At 46.6% G+C, this 23,219-nt stretch overlaps 1 protein-coding gene across 1 annotated transcript in view; it reads left to right on the top strand.

Moving 5' to 3' along the window:
* The window catches only part of ALG5 (ALG5 dolichyl-phosphate beta-glucosyltransferase), a 137,894-nt gene that overhangs the window by 58,648 nt on the left and 56,027 nt on the right, over positions 1–23,219 (top strand). The window contains exons 4-6 of the mRNA XM_063951850.1: positions 3,029–3,097; positions 12,249–12,341; positions 16,235–16,348. Coding sequence (XP_063807920.1) covers positions 3,029–3,097; positions 12,249–12,341; positions 16,235–16,348 — 276 coding nt within the window. The remainder of the gene's footprint in view (positions 1–3,028; positions 3,098–12,248; positions 12,342–16,234; positions 16,349–23,219) is intronic.

Here is a 23,219-nt window from a genome sequence, read left to right as displayed (position 1 = left end):
ATGGCTCCTGGTGGACCTGTCTATACCCCATGGTACTAATGTGGGCCCCAGCATCCTCTACGGACTACGCGAAAAGGATTTACTGGTGGGTAACCAAAATCCTATTTTCTCCTGGATCAGTGCCACATGTGACCAATCATCCACTTACATCAAATACATACAGCTGTTACCAATACTTTAAAACAATGTTACTCTCCCTGGTTTCTATCAATGGAGGATTTATATAAAAACATTTAGATTATAACCCTCGTGGATAGCTTATACAATGTTGCCAAAAGCCCACTAATCATGGTATTTACATATTGCTCACGAACCAGGGGGCAGTAAATGCAGTGACGTCGCCTTGGCCTTACCGGCTGGTTTACCAGTTTCACCTGATTCTGTTGCTCCCAAGGGTGCTCAAGCGCATCAGAAATCAGGGAGTCCAGGCAATTCTAATTGCCCCAGATTGGCCTCTGAGTGCGTGGTACGCGGATCTTCTGGACATATCAGTCGAAGACCCTTGGCCTCTACCACTCAGAAGTGATCTTATTCAACATGGACCGTTTGTCTAATCGGACTTATGGCGACTTCGTTTAACGGCATGGAGGTTGATTGAAACATCCTAGCTCACAAGGGCCTTTCCAAAAAGGTTATTGCTACCATGGTTCAGGCCAGGAAACCTATGACGTCAAAACATTATCATCATATCTGGAGAAGATATGTCTCTTGGTTCAAGGAACATGCGTATCCACCTGCAGAGTTTCACTTGGGATGTTTCTTACGTTTCCTGCAGGCTGGTGTGGATAAGGGCTTACGTCTCGGTACCATTAAGGTCCAGATTTCAGCTCTCTCCATTTTCTTCCAGAAGAAATTGTCACTGTTGCCAGAAGTTCAGACCTTCTTGCAAGCGGTATTCCACATACAACCTTCTTATGTGCCGCCTACGGCACCCTGGGATTTGAATGTGGTATTGAAATTTCTACAGTCCTCCTGGTTTGAACCTTTTGTTGACCGTAGAAGACAAGTACCTCACGTGGAAGACGGTGATGTTACTGGTCCTGGCTTCTGCTCGACGTGTCTCAGAATTGGGGGCCTTTGGTGGAAAAGTCCGTACTTGGTCTTTTACGAGGACAGAGCAGAGCTCCATACCAGACAGCAGTTCCTGCCGAAGGTTGTCTCCGCGTTTCACCTGAATCAACCTGTTGTGGTTCTGTCAAGTTCTGGCTCTTCTGCACTTCCGGAGGTGTTGGATGCTGCGAACGGCTCGGATCAGAAAGACGGATTCTTTGTTCGTGCTCTATGATGCGCAGCAAAAAGGTTGTTCTGCTTCAAAGCAGTCCATTGCTTGTTGGATTAGACTTACTATCCAACAGGCCTATGTGTCGGCAGCCTTACCTGTTCCTCAGTCTCTAAAGGCCCACTCTAAAAGATCTGTGGGCTCTTTGTGGGCGGCTGCCCGTAGAGTCTCGGCCCTGCATCTCTGGCGAGCGGCTACCTGGTCGGGGAAGAACACTTTTGTTAAGTTCTACAAGTTTGATACCCTGGCCAAAGAGGATACCCAGTTTGGGCAGGTGGTGCTGCAGCAGTCTCCGCACGTTCCCGCCCGTTCTGGAAGCTTTGGGGCGTCCCCATTGTACTAGATTCCCCAGTATTCCTTATGGATGCTAGAGAAAATAGAATTTTAATTACCTACCAGTAAATTCCTTTTCTCGTAGTCCATAAGGGATATTGGGCACCCCTTTTCTGCAGGTTCTCTTTATGTGGTTACCTGTTCAGTTGTTGCCAGCCGTTGCTGGTTGTTCTCTGTTAGTGGTGTGCTGGTACTGTATGTAAATCTCACCACTCTTTGTTATCGTATTTCCTTCTCTCATATATGGCCTTTCTCCTTCGGGCACGTTTTTACCTATAACTGCCTGTGGGAGGGGGCATAGAGGTAAGGAGCCAGCACACCCAGTGAAGAAATGTAAAGTGCACCGGCTCCTTTGGACCCCGTCTATACCCCCCCCCCCCCCCCCCATCGTACTAGATAACCCAAAATTTTATCTAAGCATTTGTTTTTTCACTTACCTTTTTGAAGCCATATATGGCTGGTTTTTCCCTCCACTTGGTCTTTCTTCAGCAGGTGTAACTTCATCCTCCCCCACCTCAGTTTGTATGGAAAGCAGGGGCTGTGCTATGGCCAATAACAGGATCTGTGTTCTGGTTCTTGCTACAGTCCAGCAGTGCAGTATAATCTTGATTTGAGAAGGAAATGTATCAAACAAAATGTATCATCGCAACTTCAACCAGCTTTTAGCCAACATTTATTAAATGCATACTATAAAATCATAGGTACAGTACAAACTAATTGGTTGCTATATGCATCAGCTCCACTTGTCTACTTCTCCACTCGTTAGGAGGTTTGTTCTATCTTCCCCTGAGTTAGAAGAGAAAGGTGTTTAAAGGGAATGAGAAGCGAATTTGCCCACATACAAGTAAATACAGTTTACCAATTGGATTGTTGTACACAAAGCTGATCTGATATCATGTGCGCCAAAATTCCAATTACTGTTGGGGTCAATCAGCTTTTGCTTGGGCAAATATTAGTATAAGGTCTTCTGGTGACTGCAGTCTGCATGTGTATGCAATTATGGTTGCAGTGCACTGTGATCCTGTAATTCAGTAATTGGGTTTAATAATTAAAACTTTCTGTGTGTGAACTGCTTTGGTATAATGCAGATATCCCTGTATGGGATGCCAACAGAATACTGGCAGTGGCATCCCAACACTTTTTCGAAAGGTAAGCTAACACTATCCCTTATCCTCTACCTAATCCTCCTCTCCCACAGCCTAACCGTAACCTTCCCCCTAGTGCCTAACCCTAATCCTCCCCGCCATACTTGCGTTCGGGATTCAGGGTGTTGTGATTCTGACCACTGGCATCGTGAACGTAGGGGTGCCAACTGCACCCCCCCCCCCCCCCCCCCCCGTATAAATAAATCTTTCTGAGGCATCCAGAACTGTTAATTATCGCAATTTTAATTTTGTGGGTGTTTTTGTTGTACAGAAACGAAGTCCATCGTTCAGATATGAGGTCATCGTTGTAGATGATGGAAGTTCTGATAAAACAACAGAGGTAAGACATTTTCCTTTTTACTATATAGCATGGCATTTTTATATGGGATTTATCCCATGAATATGTATTTGAAACACGTGTGGTCTGTTTTTGGAAAAGTTTAGAACTGTGTTTCTCTTAAGTCCTAGAGGATGCTGGGGTCCACATTAGTACCATGGGTATAGATGGGTCCACCAGGAGCCATTGGCACTTTAAGAGTTTGAGAGTATGGGCTGGCTCCTCCCTCTATGCCCCTCCTACCAGACTCAGTTTAGAAAATGGGCCCGGAGGAGCCGGTCACAGCTAGGGGAGCTCTCTAGAGCATTTCTAGAAAAAAAATTATTTTAGAGTTTTTTTTATTTTACAGGGAGGCTGCTGGGAACAGTCTCCCTGCAGCGTGGGACTAAGGGGGGAGTAGTGTCCTCCCAGCGGGGACTGTGCCACTTACTCCTCTGACAGGACACTGAGCTCCTGAGGGGTTAGATCGTTCCCCCGCCATAGGAGATCGCTCACCCCAGCAGAATGCCACCAACCCCTTACAGAGCAGAAGATCGTGCCGAGTAAGTCACCGACCCCCCTAGCAAGCGGGGGGCCAGTGTGAAGATGGTGGCAGCAGGTTAGGAGCACAGTATTAACTGCGCTTCAGGATGGCTTAGCGGTACATAGTGCGGCGCGGTGAGGGGCGCCCTGGTCCAGCGCTTACACCCTACACTTGTCACAAAGCCTGTCGGGATCTCAGCCAGCATCAAGCCTCAGGCCAGTATAATCAGATGAAGAGCGGGAAGACCGCACCATTTTGTGGGCGGAGCTTCTCAGAGCGGACCCAGCAGCGTTCAGCGCCATTTTCCTGCCTGCACAGCGCTGATCAGGAGAAAGAAGGTCCCTCCACAGCAACTCAAGCTATCTCTCACGGTACCAGGGGGTTGTAGAAGGATGGGGAGGCTGCAATACGACTGTGTATCCTATTAAGGTGCACAGTCAGCGCTGACAAGGGGTCTCCCTTTGGTTAAAAGCGCTGTGTGTGGGTTGGCTTCAATCTCTGTGTCTCTCTTGCCTTTCTTGGGGGGGATACTCTGTCTGCCCTCCCCTGTATGTGAGTGAGTGTTTGTGGTCTCCTTTAGCTATGTCCAGGGACACTGTGTCATATGCTGCGGAGGATATGTCCTCACAGGATGATCCCATTCCATGTAATCAGGATAGCACTGGTTTAGCACAGATTCCAGCAAGGGAACCTGAGTGGTTTTCCTCTATCAAATCTTGGATTTCTCAGATTTCTGATAGGGTTGCAAGTAATGAATCCACAACCCAGGTATTACAGAACTCTATGGCAGTATGGACCGATTCTGGTACCTCAGGACGCTCCGCTATATACCCCCACAAACATGCGCTTGTTCATGTCATGCAGGATGACACGGATACCGATTCTGATACCACATACGGTAATGGAGATGTGTTGCGGGGGTCTTCCTCTCTTGCAAAGGGGGTGCAATTGATTATAGAGGCTATCAGGGATGTGTTGAATATTAATGATACCACACCTGAGCAGGTTGAGGAGGCTTTTTTCACTGAAAATAAGAAAGCCTCGCTAACCTTCCCTGAGTCAAAGGAATTGAATGCTATATTTGAGAAAGCATGGGAAAACCCTGAGATAAAAAATTCCAGATCCCCAAAAGGGTCCAGGTGGCATTTCCTTTCCTTGAAGAGGATAGAAAAAAATGGGAAAGCCCACCAATTGTTGACGCATCTAAAAAAAGGTGGTTTTTCCTGTTCCGGGATCTACTGCCTTAAAGGAACTGGCTGATCGAAAGATTGATAATACGCTTAAATCTATGTACACCGCTTCGGGGGCCATATTACGTCCCACTATTGCTAGTGCATGGATTGCAAAAGCTATAGTAAAATGGTCAGGCACCTTACTTGAGGATTTGGATACAATGGATAAGGGTGATGTTGAATTGTTTTTGCGTAACATTCACGATTCGGCAGGTTTTGTGGTAGAATCCATGAAAGACCTGGGTTTCATGGCTGCGGGTATCTCTTCCATGTCTGTTTCAGCTCGTCGGGGACTGTGGCTGCGCCAGTGGTCGGACGACGCGGAATCCAGAAAAAGTGTGCAGCCCCTACCCTACACAAGTCAGGCTCTCTTTGGGGAAGCTTTGGATGCGTGGATATCCACGGCTATGGTGGGTAAGTCTCCGTTCCTTCCCTCAGCTGCACCTGCTCCGAAGAAATCCTTCTCTTCATCAGCACTGCAGTCCTTTCGGCCTAACAAGCCTAGAAAGGCTAAGCCGTCCAATACTTTCTTTAGGGGTGGTTGCGCTAAATCCAAGAAACCTGCTGTGGCAGGTTCCCAGGAAACTAAGCCTGCTTCCGGTACGCCAAAGTCCTCCGCATGACGGTGGACCGCGCGGCCAGGAGGTGGGGCCAGTGGGAGCGAGGCTCAGACAGTTCAGTCACGTCTGGGTATCATCCGGCCTGGATCCCTGGGTGATAGATATTGTAACCCAGGAATACAGGTTAGAATTTCAAAATCTCCCTCCTTACCGATTTTTCAAATCAGGCTTGCCAGCTCTGCTGACGGACAGGACTGTCCTACAAGCAGCGGTTCAGAAGTTGGTGGAGGCACAGGTCATTGTGTCAGTGCCTCCTCATTCGCAAGCCACGGGTTACTATTCAAACCTTTTCGTGGTACCAAAACCGGATGGTTCGGTCAGGCCCATTCTGCAGTTCAAGTTCAAAATGGAGTTTCTCATGTCGGTGATATCCGGTCTGGAAGAGGGGGAATTCCTAATATCCCTGGATATCAAGGATGCGTACCTCCACATTCCGATTTGGCTACCGCATCAGGCTTATTTCCGTTTTGCATTACTGGACTGTCATTTCCAGTTCCAGGCACTGCCATTCGGCCTCTCTACAGCACCAAGGTGTTCACCAAGGTGATGGCGGAGATGATGGTTCTACTCCGAAAACAGGGGGGTGAACATCATTCCGTATCTAGACGATCTGCTGATAAAAGCATCGTCCAAAGAGGAGCTGTTGCAGTCCATTGTACTCACGACCCGCCTACTCAGGGTCCGGGATCCGGATTGAAAGTCGACCGTAACTAGGTCGACAATGTCTAGGTCGACCACTATTGGTTGACAGGGTGTCTAGGTCGACAGGGTCTTTAGGTCGACATGTTCTAGGTCTACATGAGTTTTTCACCATTTTTTTTCTTTTTTTGAACCTTTTCATACTTAACGATCCACGTGGACTACGATTGGAACGGTAATCTGTGCCAAGCGAAGGCACCATGCCCGAAGCATGGCGAGCGAAGCGGTGCACTAATTGGGGTTCCCGGTCACTCTACGAAGAAAACGACGCCAAAATAACATTAAAAACTCATTTCGACCTAAAGACCCTGTCGACCTAGTTACTGTCGGCCAATAGTGGTCAACCTAGACATTGTCGACCTTGTTACTGTCTACTTTCAATACCACACCCCAGGGTCCACGGTTAGATTCTGAACCTTCCAAAATCTCATTTGGAACCAACCACCGGAGGTTGTCTTTTCTGGGGATGATCCTCTTACGAGGCTCTCCAGTACGGAAGGTTCCATGCTTGGGCCTTCCAACTGGATCTCCTGGACAGGTGGTCAGGATCTCATCTACACATGCACCAGAGAATTCGTCTGTCGCCAAAGCCCAGGATTTCACTCCTCTGGTGGCTCCAATTGCCTCACCTTCTGGAGGGCCGCAGGTTCGGGATTCAGAACTGGGTCCTTCTAACCACGGATGCGAGCCTCCGGGGCTGGGGCGCAGTCACTGAAGGGGAAACCTTCCAAGGAAGGTGGTCAAGTCTGGAAGCCGGCCTGCCGATCAACATCCTGGAACTAAGAGCCGTCTACAATGGTCTTCTTCAGGCGGCCCATCTTCTAAGAAATCGGGCCATTCAAGTACAGTCGGACAATGTAACGACAGTGGCTTACATAAACCAACAGGGCGGAAAGAAAAGCAGAGCTTCAATGTCAGATGTGACAAAAATCATCCTCTGGGCAGAAAAACACGCCTTGGCGCTCTCTGCAATCTTCATTCCGGGAGTGAACAACTGGGAAGCAGACTTCCCCAGCAGACACGATCTCCATCCGGGGGAGTGGGGTCTCCATCCGGAGGTGTTCAAGGAAATAACAGACCTATGGGGGTTACCCCAAATTAACATGATGGCCTCTCGTCTTAACAAGAAGCTTCAAGGCTAATGTTCCAGGTCGAGGGACCCGCAAGCAGTGGCAGTGGACGCCCTGGTGTCTCCGTGGGTGTTCCAGTCGGTGTACGTGTTTCCACCACTCCCTCTCATTCCAAGAGTTCTAAAGCTCGTAAGGAGAACAAGAGTTCAAGCGATCCTCATTGCTCCAGACTGGCAAAGGCGGGCTTGTTATGCGGACCTTCTGAATCTCTTGCAGGAAGAGCCGAGGCCTCTTCCTCTTCGGGAGGACCTGCTGCAGCAGGGGCCATTCACCTATCAAGACTTACCGCAGCTATGTTTGACGGCATGGAGGTTGAACGCCTGTTACTAGCTCGGAAGGGCATTCCGAAGAAGGTCATTCCTACCCTGATACAGGCTAGGAAAGGGGTAACGTCCTACCATCGTATTTGGAAGAAATATGTCTCTTGGTGGGAGTCCAAGAAGTTTCCTGCATTGGAGTTTCAGCTGGGACTTTTTCTCCTCTTCGTCCAAGCAGGTGTGGATATGGGCTTGAGGTTGGGATCTGTGAAGGTCCAGATTTCGGCCCTGTCCATTTTCTTCCAGAAACAATTGGCTGCTCTCCCTGAGGTTCAGACCTTTTTGAAGGGAGTTCTGCTCATCCAGCCTCCCTTTTGTACCGCCTTGGGACCTTAACGTGGTGTTGCAGTTTCTCCAGTTGGACTGGTTTGAGTCTCTACAGGAGGTTGAGGTCAAATTTCTTCCATGGAAGGCTGTCACGTTGTTGGTCTTAGCTTCTGCTAGACGTGTGTCAGAATTGGGAGCTTTGTCCTGTAAAAGCCCTTACTTGATCTTCCATGAAGATAGAGCTGAGCTCCGGACACGTCAGCAGTTTTTTCCAAAGGTTGTGTCGGCATTTCATATCAACCAACCTATTGTGGTGCCAGTGGCTACTGACTCCTCAAATTCGTCGAAGTCCTTGGATGTTGTGAGGGCTTTGAAAATCTATGTGAAAAGGACTGCTCGTCACAGGAAATTGGACTCTTTGTTTGTCCTGTATGATCCCAAGAAAATTGGGTGTCCTGCTTCAAAGCAGACTATATCTCGCTCGATTAGGTTCACTATCCAGTATGCTTATTCTACGGCAGGATTACGGTGTCCAAAATCTGTTAAGGCCCACTCTACTCGTAAGGTGGGGTCTTCCTGGGCGGCTGCCCGGAGTGTCTCGGCGTTACAACTTTGCCGGGCGGCAACTTGGTCTGGGTCGTACACGTTTGCTAAGTTCTACAAGTTCGATACTTTGGCTTCTGATGATCTGAAGTCCAGTCAATCAGTTCTGCAGGAGCCTCCGCGCTCTCCCTCCCGTTCTGGGAGCTTTGGTACATCCCCATGGTACTAATGTGGACCCCTAGGACGTAAAAGAAAATAGGATTTTGGTTACCAGCGCTTCGTTTTCCTGCAACTGTTATCTGGTTCAGTACACCTTTTGTTTAGTTATGTACTGCATTGTTATTTGGTAAGTAATGTTTCAGCAGTTGCTGAGTTTTACAAGCTAGTTAGCTTGATGTGCCTTGTATGTGTGAGCTGGTGTGAATCTCGCCACTATCTGTGTTAAATCTTTCTGTCGAAGATGTCTGTCTCCTCGGGCACAGTTTCTAGACCGAGTCTGGTAGGAGGGGCATAGAGGGAGGAGACAGCCCACACTCTCAAACTCTTAAAGTGCCAATGGCTCCTAGTAGACCCGTCTATACTCCATGGTACTAATGTGGACCCCAGCATCCTCTACGGACTACGAGAAAAGGATTTACCGGTAGGTAACCAAAATCCTAATTTTTCTCCTTTCCAACACCTAATGACTGTTTCTGTAGTGCTGTAAGCATTCCTTCAGTGTCTGACAATGAAGTCACAGCATACTTCCCTTTTCTGACATTGGGCCTAATTCAGATCTGATCGCAGCAGCAAATTTGTTAGCTAATGGGCAAAACCATGTGCACTGCTGGGGGGGCAGATATAACGTGCAGAGAGAGTAAGATTTGGATGGGTTATATTGTTTCTGTGCAGGGTAAATACTGGCTGCTTTATTTTTACACTGCAGTTTAGATTTAACGTTGAACACACCACACCCAAATCTAACACTCTCTGCACGTTATATCAACTCCCCTTGCAGTGCACATGGGCCCTCATTCCGAGTTGTTCGCTGGCTAGCTGCTTTTAGCAGCATTGCACACGCTAAGCCGCCGCCCTCTGGGAGTGTATCTTAGCTTAGCAGAATTGCGAACGAAAGATTAGCACAATTGCGAATAGAAATTTCTTAGCAGTTTGAGTAGCTCGAGACTTACTCCTAGACTGCGATCAGTTCAGTCAGTTTAGTTCCTGGTTTGACGTCACAAACACACCCAGCGTTCGCCCAGACACTCCCCCGTTTCTCCAGCCACTCCCGCGTTTTTCCCAGAAACGTCAGCGTTTTTCTGCACACTCCCATAAAACGGCCAGTTTCCGCCCCGAAACACCCACTTCCTGTCAATCACACTACGATCACGAGAACTTTTGTGCTATTTTACTTGGCGCAGGCGCACTGCGAACATTGCGCATGCGCAGTTTGCGACAAATCGCTCCTTTGCAAAAAAAACTAACGAGCGAACAACTCGGAATGACCCCCGTGGTTTTGCCCATTAGCTAACAAATTTGCTGCTGCGATCAGATCTGAATTAGGTCCATTGTTGCTTGAGTGGAAGCATGTTACTTAATTGAGACATCAGAGACTTGGTTGTTAAAGCACGGGAAAAACATCACCAAGGGCAACATGGCTTGAACTAAAAACCGATGCCAAGTGTATTTTGCACTGAACTGTGTGTCTCATCACTGCAGTAAACGGACAACCAATATCTGGATCTTGATAAAGGAGCTCTAAGATATCACTAATCTAAAATGCCTAAACTTGATTAGGACAATGGTTCCCAAACTGGGTGGCGTTGCACACGGGATGCCATGGGGCACTTGGGGGTGCCTCAGGTTGTTTGGCCAGACCCAATTAATATTATTTGTGGTCAAAGTGATGGGAAAAAAACAGTGCTGGTGGAGAAGGGATACGGTCATTAGGTCGGCATGCCTTAGGTTGGCATGAACAAGGTCGACATGAGTTTTTCACTTTTTTCACTTTTTCATACTTTACAGTCCACGTGGACTACAAATGGCGAGCGGACACGGTGCACTAATTGTGGTTCCCCGTCACTTTAAAGGTCGACATGAGGATTTTTATTTTTTTTTGGTGTCGTTTTCTTCGTAAAGTGACCGGGATCCAAAATTAGTTCACTCGCTTCGCTCGCCATGCTTCGGGCATGGTACCTTCGCTCCGCTACCGCTTCGCTCGGCACACTTTACCGTTCCAATCGTAGTCCACGTGGATCGTTAAGTATGAAAAAAAAAAAAAAATTTGAAAAACTCATGTCGACCTTTAGACCTGTCGACCTAGCACATGTCGACCTAGAAACCCTGTCGACCTTCCATCCATGTCGACCTAGTGACTGTCGACCTATAGTGGTCGACCTAAACATTGTCGACCTAGACACTGTCGATCTTCAGACCGGATCCCGCATCCCACAGTGTGTGTCTACGCACAGTCACCGGAGCAATTGAGATGCACAGTCTCTAAAATGTATTAGACATTCTTGGGCAGTGGCTATACAGATGCAGAGAGATCCACTGTACAGTATATGAGTTTGCTGTATAACTGGTAGCGAACTCAGACTCTTGATTGCTGACATTTTAAGGAATTTCTCTGACGGAGAATCTGCACGTAGCATGGAGATGGGGCAACTAGTGGTTGTGTCTAAAGACACACCAAGTCGGATAGTTGTATATAAAGGGGGCATCCCAGTCCTTGCTCATTCATACTTGTACACCCGGGGAGCAATGCCAAAAAGTCACGGACGTGACTACGTCAAAAGATGCTAAAATGAGGTAACTATTTCTTTATGAGCTGATAAGCTGCATTATCATCGTCATTAGTTCAGGTCCCAGATTGCCTGCCTGTCCTGTGGACAGACAACAAGTTTGATGTACCACATACTGCTAGTAGGGGTGGTATTCATGTGACCGGCGGCCGGGAGACCGTTGGTCACATGACCTCCACTGACATCCCGCCCCCTCACTATCCCGATGGTCGGCATGCCGACTAACAGGGACTATTTCCACTCGTGGGTGTCCACGACACCCATAGAGTGGGAATAGAACCCGTGGCGACCGCAGGTCACCACCGAGCCCGCAATGGGCTTGCTACACTCACCCCTCCCCACCGGGATCCCAGCATCTGTATGCTGACCGCTGGTCAGACATACTACACCTGCTAGTAGAGTTGATGTTACTGTGGGTTATTGTTGTTTTTTTTTTTATGTTGGTGTTGCTGTTGATTGCATTTTTTACATAGATATCAGTTTGTGAAGAAAATAAAAATTAAAAAAACGCATTACAACCTTAAATCAGTAGATCACAAATTAGCCAGAAATATGTTGCCCTATCATGGTTCTGAAGAAGATATATAGAAATATAGTGATAGTTGGCCTTCATATATTGTAGCCTTGACTTAGGAAAGTGAAAATGCCTTTTTCCTAGGATTAGTAATAACATAGGTAAGATGTTTCTGAAGCTGTTGTCAGTGGATATGACCTGCATATCAGAAACCTCATTTGTTTTCATAATAGAAAACAAGTTGTTGCCTGAAAGATAAACCACAGAGCTAGATGAGCTTTTTTTCTAGCTACAGTCTCTATGCCCTGTCTCATTCAGTGGTAATTAGTCTGCTTTCCAATAGGTATAATAGGGTAGTGCTTCTTAAATATAGATTTATTTGCTGGTGGTAAGTAATGGCTGTGTGCATCTGTACTTTTGTTCTTGTTACATTATGGAAATTATTCTTTGTAAATGTAAAAAGGTCAATGAAAAGCATTTAACAAACCCTCAGAATCTCTTGTTTTGTCATTTATGTTTTGTTTAGGTTGCCTTAAAGTATGCCAATAAATATGGAAGTGATAAAGTTCGGGTGCTAACCCTAGTAAAGAATCGTGGCAAAGGTGGAGCCGTCCGGATGGTATGCAGATTCTAATGTGTTCTCACATTTTTTAGATCATTGCTCTCTAAGACCTAGCAAAAGTTATTGTTTGCAGTACCACGTATTAATACCTATGCATGCTCCTGTCCTTTTAATTTTAAGGGGCCAATTCAATTAGCTGCGGTACTTACCACAGAGTTCTAGCTTCCAGACCTAGTGCCTGGAGCTATTCAATTTTTTGAACCCGCGCCTAATGCATACTCCAGGCTTAAGTGCCAGAAGCTATTCAATTGTATATAACAAAAAAAAAAGGTGAGTAGTAACATGAAATGCACAATAAATCTGGAGAAAAGCGGCCTCCACATTACAGGGGAGAGATGCACCCACTCTCCCTAGCTCAAATATAAGAAAAGGATAGTATATGGGGTTGGCACTGGAAACCAAAAATATGTTATAGAATAACCTTATGGATCCATAGATTGCTGAAATAAATGGTAAATTCTTATGCAATGACAGTACATATATTCAGATACACATTTGAACCTTGTTTCACATTAAATACCCAAAGGAGCAGAAACAAGTAGAATTAAAAATAATTTATTCCAAACAATACAAATACACTGAACATATAGTTCACTTCCAATGACAGACAGCCTTTTTTTCAATGAAAAATACAACACTGTCCTCAGAGTTCTTTAAAATTCTCACCCTCTAATGGTGCTGTGGCGGGCTAATGCTTGGTAAAGCACAAGGGGGCCTAGGCTGAGCAGCTCGGCACCAGAGCAGTAGGCTTTTGGAGGTGAATCCAAGCTCAAAGTGCTGGTATCATCCAAGGCTGTAACATTCTGTCCAAACAACGCGTTTTGGCATTATTAATTTCTTTGGATGATATTAGCACTTTGAGCCTGGATTTACCTCTAAAAATCTACTGCATTGGTGCCGAGTTGCTCAGCCCAGGACCCCTCCTGCTTAGCCAAGTATTAGCCCACCGCAGCACCATTAGAGGGCGATAATTTTAAAGAACTCTGGGGACCGTGCTGTATGTTCTTCTATTGATCTGTCACTGGTAGTGTACTATATGTTCAGTATGTTTGTATTGTGTGGAATAAATTTGTTTTAATTCTACTTGTTTCCTATGCGTGTAATAGCATGCTCCTTTGGGTATGTAAAGTGAAACAAGGTTCATATGTGTATTTGAATATCCATACACTCATTGCATAAGAATTGACCATTTATTTGAGCTTTTTAGAACATCTTTTTGTTTTCCAGCGCCAACCCCATATACTATCCTTTTTTTTATATAGAAGCTATTCAATTGCCAGCCACGACTAGACCCTGAAGCATGGTCTAACTCTGATTTCTGTTTGCACCTCAGGAGGGTGCAAGCTGAAATCTGTGGTAAGTGTCCCCTCCGGGCTTGCCACGGGCAGTAATTGAATAGCTGTGGGCAATTAACCCAGAACCTAAAGCCCTGCGGTAAGTCCTGCGGCTAATTGAACAGTTGAGAGCACTGTGATCTAAAGTGACATGGAGGTTATTTACAATGAGATTTGCTGCACAATGGAAAACGTGAAAGCCTTTTCTTTGTCTAAGCTATTACTTTGTTACCTAGCTGCAATGCAGCAGTGTTCTTTGTTTTTTTTTTCTTTTCTTTCTGTTTTTATGTTTAGTTTTATTAAACCTTTGTAGTGTCAGCAACGTAGCAGAGAAATCATGTCTTCTGTGCAATAGAGAATTTCCGTGTTGTGAATCTTTTATGGATATGTAAAATAGGGGACCAGATCCCCACTTAGCAACCCCACTTAGATTTTCTTTTTCTTTGGATGCCAAATTATGGCAGAGATATATCAAGTCTTCTAAACAGTGGAGAAGTTGCACATAGCAACCAATCTGCATCTGTTTAATAGACTGTACTAGAAGCTTATCAATTAGTATGAGCAACTGTCCACTTGTCCACTTCTCCACTCTGTAGAAGGCTTGATACATCTCCCCCTAAGTACTTTTTAGACATACATCTGTTAGCAATTTTTCTTACCTATAATCCTACAAATCTGTATCCCCTTTTCAAAATCTTTCTGCAAGGGAAGACCAGTATGGCTGTCCGTTAAACCTAAAGATTCTCAATGGAAATATATTCTTAACTTCTCTTTGTGGAGTACTGCAGTCAGACTGATCTGAACTCAGAGGGCCAATCCAAGCTACTTCATGTTGCCATATAATTGTGGTTGCCATGGCAGTCCATGACTGTTTAGAATTCTAAAGCTGTGATAGTAGGCAGAAGAAACAAACCAAGCAAAAGGATTATTAACAAGCATCATAATTCATGCCACAGGGATTTCTGTTTAAAGAAAATAACAATTATGTGATAGCTACTTGAATTGTTTAAAATAACTAAAGACCTTTTCTTGCTCTAGAACAGTCATTCCCAACCTCGATGCTAAAGGTTTACCAAGGTTGGAAATGCCTGCTCTAGAAGATTCTGCTTTTGCCCCTTTCGGAGACGGGAATTTGCCTGGTCTAGCAGCTGGCAAATTCCTGGGTCTCGGACATGACCCTACTAAAGAGCAGGGTCGGGGACCCAAGACTTAATCCAATTTAGTTTGCATTCACGCACACAAATATCCCGGGTTGATGTGCGCTCATGTGCTAGTGTGAAAGGGGTATTAATTCCCTCACAGAAGTGCCCATACAACCGTAGCTCTGCCATAGATTTTTTTTTTTTTTTTTTTTTGCTTCAATGCAAACTATGGGCCTTTTTCAGAGATGTATGCAAACCCTTGCGCATTGGGTTTGCATATGTGTACTGCACATTTGCAAATCTGTGTCTGCAACAGTCACATTGCCCACTAAGCCACAGCATGACTGACACGCTGAGCCAATTTGTTTTCATGACAGCTCTTATATTTTCTGGGTGTGCCAAGGTCCCGCCTTTGTGAAAATGCGCCCATCCATTAGGGTTACTTAGATGACTGATCACAGGCGTCTATTTACCCAAGACGCCTCCTGTGGCATTAGCATATTTTAGCACAGTAGCACTAGCTGTGGTACTGCATCCTTCTCTGAATCGGGCCCTCTGGCATTACCAGTAAATTAGACTTTTATTTTCGTACTGGCATATCCCAAAACTGCAATCGGCTCATGTTGTTTGTCCCGTATCTGTCTGCTCTGTGTAACACATTTACTTTGGAATATTGGGGGTAATTCTGAGTTGATCGCAGTAGGAAATTTTTTAGCAGTTGGGCAAAACCATGTGCACTGCAGGGGGGGGACAGATATAACATTTGCAGAGAGAGTTAGATTTGGGTGGGTTATTTTATTTCTGTGCAGGGTAAATACTGGCTGCTTTATTTTTACACTGCAATTTAGATTACAGATTGAACACACCCCACCCAAATCTATCTCTCTCTGCACATGTTATATCTGTCGCACCTGCAGTGCACATGGTTTTGCCCAACTGCTAAAAAAATTTCCTGCTGCGATCAACTCAGAATTACCTCCATTGTCTTTTCTCTCCTGCACTATAGCGGGGAATTAGTTCAAATGTTAGAGCGCTCGTTTAGCATGCGAGAGGTAGTGGGATCGTTACCCGCATTTTCCAACTATATCTGGGCAGTACAGATGGTGTAATGGTTAGCATTACTGCCTCACAGCGCTGAGGTCATGTGTTCAATTCTTACCACGGCCCTAACTGTGTGGAGCTTGTATATTCTCCCCGTACTTGCGCGGGTTTCCTCCGGGTACTCCAGTTTCCTCCCACAATCCAAAAATATAGTTAAACCAAGTGAGTATGTGTGGTAGGGAATATAGATTGTATACTCCACTGTGACAGGGACTGATGTGATTGGGCAAATATTCTCTGTAAAGCGATGCAGAAAATGTGTGAACTATATAAATAACAATAAAGAAATGTTCTCAATGTACTGGATTTGCAGGGAGTCCTTGTATCTCGTGGAAAGACCATCTTAATGGCTGATGCTGATGGAGCTACAAAGTTTGCAGATCTAGAAAATGTGGAAATTGGACTTAATAGTCTGAAGCCCTGGCCAGTGAGTCATTAATTTACTGCAGCTAAACTGTCCTACAATAAAGTATTTTCCAATGCTAATAACATACATTTTATAAATATTTAATTATTTTTAGACCAATTAGAGATCTAAAAGAATTGAGCAATTATAATCAGACTTTAAATGAAACAAAATAATGTGTAAGTATTAATTTATATGCACAAGTTGCATCCGGGTTGTGCTTGTACTGGTGTATCCTTTTTATGCCAATAAGAATAACACATTGGACCTGATTGAACCGGAGGTGTGGCACAATCTAAAATTAGCATTGTCTCCACAGCCGGCTCCTCCCCCTTCACATCCCTCCTCCGTTTGAAAAATTGTGCTGGAGGCACAATACGTGGAGCACTGAGCTCCTGACAGAAAAGCTAAAAGGGGCTGCGTAACCCTAAGAAAGGGGGAACAAAGCTACCTAAGTCCAGAGAGACAAAGATCCCTATTGAAGGGACCTGCATCTCTCCACAGGAGATCCTCCAAAAACCAACTAATAGTGAGTACTGGTCGAATTAGGCTAGGGACTTCCAGTTAGAAAAGTATTTTTTTTTTTTCTTTTTCTCATTCTATCTCTTATAATAATACTGTTAAAACTCCCTTTTATACAATAATCAGGGAGGAAGGGCAGAGCGAAGGTGGCCGGCGCGTAGGAGACTTAGTGCTGCGCAGGACTCAGCCTGTCTTCCCTGCCGGGGGGACGGCGGAAGCGGCGCGCTGCACAGTATAAAAGACATCGGGCAGAGCACAGGCGCCGCTACGGGAGACGGCGCGCGCCAGCCGGCGGCCCCAGGGCAACTACATGAGTCACACGGACGGAGCGGAGCACAGGCGCCGCTACGGGAGACGGACCCGTCGCGCACTGCAGGGCTCGGCACGCACAGGGGGTGAGATGCTAGAGACCAGTGGGACATAAAGAGCAGAATCCCGCAGAGCATTGAGGCGCAGGATTTTAAAGCAGTACTGCAGGTAATGGAATTACATTTAGTGGGGGCCATATTTTTTTCGTTTTGGCGCCAGGCTGAGGTGAGGGATGGGTCCTCCTCCCCCCTCCCCCGCAGTAGTGTACATAGGGGAAGGTTTATTAATAAAAGAATTAACTCCCCCTGCTGCTCGGCCTGGATAGTGCATGTATTCAGATAGTAGAGAGAGAGTTATACCCCTTTCACATCGCACAAATAACCCGGTACCGACACGGCATATTGCCGTGTCGAACCGGGTCAGTGTGCGATGTGAAAGCACACTGGCCGATTTAGCGGGTCGCCTGACCCGGTAAATCAACCCGGTAAAAAAGAAGGGTTTTACCCGGTTTGATTACCGGGTCAGGTGCGGTGTGAATGGGAGCCGTGTCGATGCGACACGGTTCCCATTCACAAGATAGGGAGAGGCGGCGCTGGAGATGAGCTCATCTCCCGACGCCGCCTCCACCCCCGCCCCTGCTGCTGCTGCGCGCTCCGTTGTTATGGCAACCGACCCGGTATATTGCCGGGTCGGAAAGCCAGCAGCGGAGTGCAAATGCCGGATCCCACCCGGTAAGTACACGTTTGTCTTACCGGGTAGGATCCAGCATTTGCAGTCTGAATGCAGCATTAGGTAACAGCTCCCTCTGCTGGTGAAATGTATATATACAACATATGAGGATCTCCTGAAAAGTAATCAAAATTTACAAATTATATTTTCAAGGGACGTCTGTTTCAAAGATCCCGGAGAAAATACACGGAAGCAAGCCAACTCTAACATCGTAGCTGATTTACAGTTGGGGTGTGAGGGTTGCGAGTCGGCTGGTGTTTTATTTTATTTTTATTTTTTGGCCTGTTCCTTTTCTAGAGAAAGAGGGGACGGGTAATTCCAGCCGGATCCTATACCTTCGCTTCCGTCATCTCCCAGTCTTTCTCTTCCTAGTTTAAAGGGTGAAAGCGCTGCGTAGTACCCGACTAAGGGGTTTTAAAAAGAAAAACAGCATGTCTAAGGCTACCAAGACCTCAAAGACCTGCTATGTTTGTACGAAATGTAACAAGAAGAGCACGCGGGTTGGCAGCTCCGGGGTGTGCGACTCCTGCTTAGACAAGGACGCTCCACCTGGGAGCAGTGCTCTAGCTAAGGCATGGGAAGACAACCTTGCTAATAGAATTTCTCTATCGTCCTAGTGGATGCTGGGGTTCCTGAAAGGACCATGGGGAATAGCGGCTCCGCAGGAGACAGGGCACAAAAAGTAAAGCTTTTCCAGATCAGGTGGTGTGCACTGGCTCCTCCCCCTATGACCCTCCTCCAGACTCCAGTTAGATTTTTGTGCCCGGCCGAGAAGGGTGCAATCTAGGTGGCTCTCCTAAAGAGCTGCTTAGAGAAAGTTTAGCTTAGGTTTTTTATTTTACAGTGAGTCCTGCTGGCAACAGGATCACTGCAACGAGGGACTGAGGGGAGAAGAAGTGAACTCACCTGCGTGCAGGATGGATTGGCTTCTTGGCTACTGGACATTAGCTCCAGAGGGACTATCACAGGTACAGCCTGGATGGTCACCGGAGCCGCGCCGCCGGCCCCCTTGCAGATGCTGAAGTTAGAAGAGGTCCAGAATCGGCGGCTGAAGACTCTGACAGTCTTCTAAAGGTAGCGCACAGCACTGCAGCTGTGCGCCATTTTCCTCTCAGCACACTTCACACGCTGTCACTGAGGGTGCAGGGCGCTGGGGGGGGGCGCCCTGGGAGGCAAATGTAAACCTATATACTGGCTAAAAATACCTCACATATAGCCCCCAGAGGCTATATGGAGATATTTAACCCCTGCCAAACTTCACTAAAGAGCGGGAGACGAGCCCGCCGTAAAAGGGGCGGGGCCTATCTCCTCAGCACACAGCGCCATTTTTTCTCTCACAGAAAGGCTGGAGAGAAGGCTCCCAGGCTCTCCCCTGCACTGCACTACAGAAACAGGGTTTAAACAGAGAGGGGGGGCACAAATTGGCGATATAAATATATATATAAAGATGCTATTAGGGAGAAACACTTATATAAGGTTGTCCCTATGTAATTATAGCGTTTTTTGGTGTGTGTGCTGGCAAACTCTCCCTCTGTCTCTCCAAAGGGCTAGTGGGGTCCTGTCCTCTGTCAGAGCATTCCAGGTGTGTGTGCTGTGTGTCGGTACGTGTGTGTCGACATGTATGAGGACGATGCTGGAGGAGGCGGAGAAATTGCCTGTAATGGTGATGTCACTCTCTAGGGAGTCGACACCGGAATGGATGGCTTATTTAGGGAATTACGTGAGAATGTCAACACGCTGCAAGGTCGGTTGACGACATGAGACGGCCGACAAACAATTAGTAACGGTCCAGGCGTCTCAGAAACACCGTCAGGGGTTTTTTATAAAAAACGCCCATTTACCTCAGTCGGTCGACACAGACACAGACACGGACACTGAATCCAGTGTCGACGGTGAATAAACAAACGTATTCCTCATTAGGGCCACACGTTAAGGGCAATGAAGGAGCTGTTACATATTTCTGATACTACAAGTACCACAGAAAAGGGTATTATGTGGAAGTGAAAAAACTACCTGTAGTTTTTCCTGAATCAGATAAAATAAAATGAAGTGTGTGATGATGCGTGGGTTTACCCCGATAGCAAATATTGGCGTTATACCTTTTCCCGCCAGAAGTTAGGGCGCGTTGGGAAACACCCATTAGGGTGGATAAGGCGCTCACACACTTATCAAGTGGCGTTACCGTCTCCAAATACGGCCGCCCTCAAGGAGCCAGCTGATAGGCAGCTGGAAAAATATCCTAAAAAGTATATACACACAGACGGTGGTTATACTGCGACCAGCGATCGCCATCAGCCTGGAGATGCAGTGCTGGGTTGGCTTGGTCGAATTCCCTGACTAAAAATATTTTATTGATATAGAGCATTTAATAGGATGCATTCTATATATATGTATGCGAGATGCACAGAGGGATATTTGCACTCTGGCATCAAGATAAGTGCGTTGTCCATATCTCCCAGAAGATGTCATGGACACGACAGTGGTCAGGTGATACAGATCCCATACGGCACATGGAAGTATTGCCGTATAAAGGGAAGGAGTTATTTGGGGTCGGTCCGTCGGACCTGGGGGCCACGGCCACAGCTGGGAAATCCAACCTTTTTACCCCAAGTTACATCTCAGCAGAAAAAGACACTGTCTTTTCAGCCTCAATCCTTCCGTTCCCATGTGGGCAAGCGGGCAAAAGGCCAGTCATATCTGCCCAGACATAGAGGAAAGGGAAGTAGACTGCAGCAGGCAGCCCCTTCCCAGGAAAAGAAGCCCTCCACCAGTGGGGGGGTAGTCTCAAGAGTCTCAGCGCGCAGTGGGATCACTCGCAAGTTGACCCCTAGATCATACAAGTATTATCCCAGGGGTACAGATTGGAGAGTCGAGACATTTTTTCCTCGCAGGTTCCTGAAGCCTGCTTTACCAACGGCTCCCTCCGACAAGGAGGCAGTATTGGGAAAAAATTCACAAGCTGTATTTCCAGCAGGTGATAATCAAAGTACCCCTCCTACAACAAGGAAAAGGGTATTAGTCCTCCACACTATATTGTGGTACTGAAGCCAGACGGCTTGGTGAGACATAGTCTAAATCTGAAATCTTTGAACACTTACATAAAAAGGTTCAAATCAAGATGGAGTCACTCAGAGCAGTGATAGAGAACCGGAAAAAAGGGGACTATATGGTGTCCCTGGACATCAAGGATTACCTCCATGTCCAAATTTGCCCTTCTCAACAAGGGTACCTCTGGTTCGTGATACAGAACTGTCAATATCAGTTTCAGACGCTGCCGTTGAATTATCCACGGCACCCCGGGCCTTTACCAAGGTAATGGCCGAAAAGATGATTCTTAAAAGAAGAAAGGCATCTAAATTATCCCTTACTTGGACGATATCCTGAAAGGGACAAGTTTCCAGAGAACAGTTGGAGGTCGGAAAAGAACTATCTAAAGTAGTTCTACGACAGCACGAGTGGATTCTAAATATTCCAAAAATCGCAGCTGTTTTCCGATGATACGTCTGCTGTTCCTAGGAATGATTCTGGGCATAGTCCAGAAAGAGGTATTTCTCCTGGAGGGGAAAGCCAGGGAGTTATCCGACCTAGTCAGAAACCTCCTAAATCCAGGCCAAGTATCAGTGCATCAATGCACAGGAGTCCTGGGAAAAATGGTGGCTTCTTACGAAGCGATTCCATTCGGCAGATCTCACGCAAAAACTTTTCAGGGGGATTTGCTGGACGAATGGTCCGGATCGCATCTTCAGATGCATCAGCGGATAATCCTGTCTCCAAGGACAAGGGTGTCTCTTCTGTGGGGGCTGCAGAGTGCTCATCTTCTAGAGGGCAGCACATTCAGCTTTCAGGACTGTGTTCTGGTGACCACGGATGCCAGCCTGAGAGGCTGGGGAACAGTCACACAAGGAAGAAATTTCCAAGGAAGTGTGGTCAAGTCTGGAGATTTCTCTCCACATGAATATACTGGAGCTAAGGGCAATTTACGATGCTCTGAGCCTAGGAAGACCTCTGCTTCAAAGTCAACCGGTGCTGATCCAGTAGGACATCATCATGGCAGTCGCCCACGTAAACAGACGGGGCGGCACAAGAAGCAGGAGGGCAATGACAGCAAGGATTCTTCGCTGGGCGAAAGATCATGTGATAACACTGTCAGCAGTGTTCATTCCGGGAGTGGACAACTAGGAAGATTTCCTCAGCATAAATGAATTCCACCCGGAAAAGTGGGAACTTCATCTGGAAGTTTCCACATGTTTGTAAACCGTTGGGAAAGACCAAAGGTGGTTATGATGGCGTCCCACATGAAGCGCCAGGTCTAGAGACCCTCAGGCAATAGCTGGGACGCTCTGGTAACACCGTGGGTGTACCAGTCGGTGTATGTGTTCCCTCCTCTGCCTTTCATACCCAGTGTATGGAGAATGATAGGAAGGAGAGGAGTAAGAACTATACTCGGGGTTCCGGTTTGGGCCAAGAAGAACTTGGTACCCGGAACTTCAAGAGATACTAGAAAGGATCTTGATTCAGCAAGAATCATGTCTGTTCCATGACTTACCGCAGCTGCGTTGACGCCAGGGCGGGTGAACGCCGGATCCTAAGGGAAAAAGGCATTCCGGAAGAGGTCATCCCTACCCTGGTCAGAGCCAGGAAGGAGGTGACCGCACAACATTATCACCGCTTAGGTGAAAATATGTTCCATGGTGTGAGGCCAGGAAGGCTCCACGGAAGAATTTCAACTAGGTTAATTCCTACATTTCCTGCAAGCAGGAGTGTATATGGGTCTCAAATTGGGGTCCATTAAGGTTCAAATTTCGACCGGTCGATTTTCTTCCAGAAAGAAATTGGCTTCAGTTCCTGAAGTCCAGAAGTTGTTAAGGGAGTACTGCATATACAACCCCTTTTTGATGTCTCCAGTGGCACTGGGCGATCTCAACGTAGTTTGGGATTCCTAAAATCACATTGTTTTAAACAACTCAAATCTGTGGATTTGATATATCTCACATGGAAAGTGACCATGCTGTTGGTCCTGGCCTCGGCCAGGCGAGTGTCAGAATTGGCGGCTTTATCTCACAAAGCCATATCTGATTGTCCATTCGGACAGAGCAAAGCTGTGGACTCGTCCCCAGTTTCTCCCTAAGGTGGTGTCAGCGTTTCACCTGAACCAGCTTATTGTGGTGCCTGCGGCTACTAGGGACTTGGAGGACTCCAAGTTGCTGGATGTTGTCAGGACCCTGAAAATATAGTTTCCAGGTCGGCTGGAGTCAGGAAATCTGACTTGCTGTTTATCCTGTATGCACCCAACAAGCTGGGTGCTCCTGCTTCTAAGCAGACTATTGCTCGT

Source organism: Pseudophryne corroboree, chromosome 2, assembly GCF_028390025.1.
Source record: "Pseudophryne corroboree isolate aPseCor3 chromosome 2, aPseCor3.hap2, whole genome shotgun sequence".
In the NCBI taxonomy this organism is placed as follows: Eukaryota; Metazoa; Chordata; class Amphibia; order Anura; family Myobatrachidae; genus Pseudophryne; species Pseudophryne corroboree.
This window is presented reverse-complemented; position numbering and strand designations above follow the sequence as displayed.